We start from the raw sequence: 585 nt of genomic DNA, 5'->3' as shown, positions 1-585 counted from the left end.
ACACCAGCCTCCCGCCGCACGCACCGACGAGGGCCGTGGAGTAGTTGGCGGCAGAGAGCGCCTTGGCGAGCGTCACTTCATCGAGCGGGAGGTGCGCTCGGCTCGCCACGTGGAGGAGGACGGGCGCCGCCTTGTTTGCGTCGTCGCCCACCAGCCCTGAGGGTGAAGATCGGACTTGCAGGAGCCAGGGCGTTCGATCCGTAGGAATGGGAAACTAAAACTAAAAAAGGAGTCTGTCGGGACGAATTGAGCGTTCCTTACACGGAGCAAGGGGTGGCAGTCGAGATGCTAGTAATGATACTAAAATTATCATCGTCATGGAAATTGCAACAAGATCAACAACAATATAAAAACGACAAAGACAAATGTAAACTCGTAATGGGCAAATTAAAAACTGCCCTCTGGACCACGTCGATGCCCACGCACCGTATCGGAATGGGTAGCGCCCGGTTAGCATCGCTGCCCGGCTCGGGGTGCACAAAGCAGCGGCGGCCAAGTGGTGCGTCAACCTCACTCCTTGTGAAGCTAATCTGGAAGGAGGTAGGTTCTGAGAGTTTTATACTGAGAGACATTTTGATGCTGAAA

At 54.5% G+C, this 585-nt stretch overlaps 1 protein-coding gene across 1 annotated transcript in view; it reads right to left on the bottom strand.

Moving 5' to 3' along the window:
- Positions 1-585, bottom strand: part of LOC119585489 (arylsulfatase F-like) — a gene marked incomplete at its 5' end in the record, with an annotated part of 5,953 nt that overhangs the window by 5,135 nt on the left and 233 nt on the right. The window contains 2 exon segments of the mRNA XM_037934134.1: positions 25-156; positions 427-530. Coding sequence (XP_037790062.1) covers positions 25-156; positions 427-530 — 236 coding nt within the window.

Source organism: Penaeus monodon, chromosome 19, assembly GCF_015228065.2.
Source record: "Penaeus monodon isolate SGIC_2016 chromosome 19, NSTDA_Pmon_1, whole genome shotgun sequence".
NCBI lineage: Eukaryota > Metazoa > Arthropoda > Malacostraca > Decapoda > Penaeidae > Penaeus > Penaeus monodon.
Note: the sequence above shows the minus strand (reverse complement) of the source record. Positions and strands in the feature narration are given on the sequence as shown.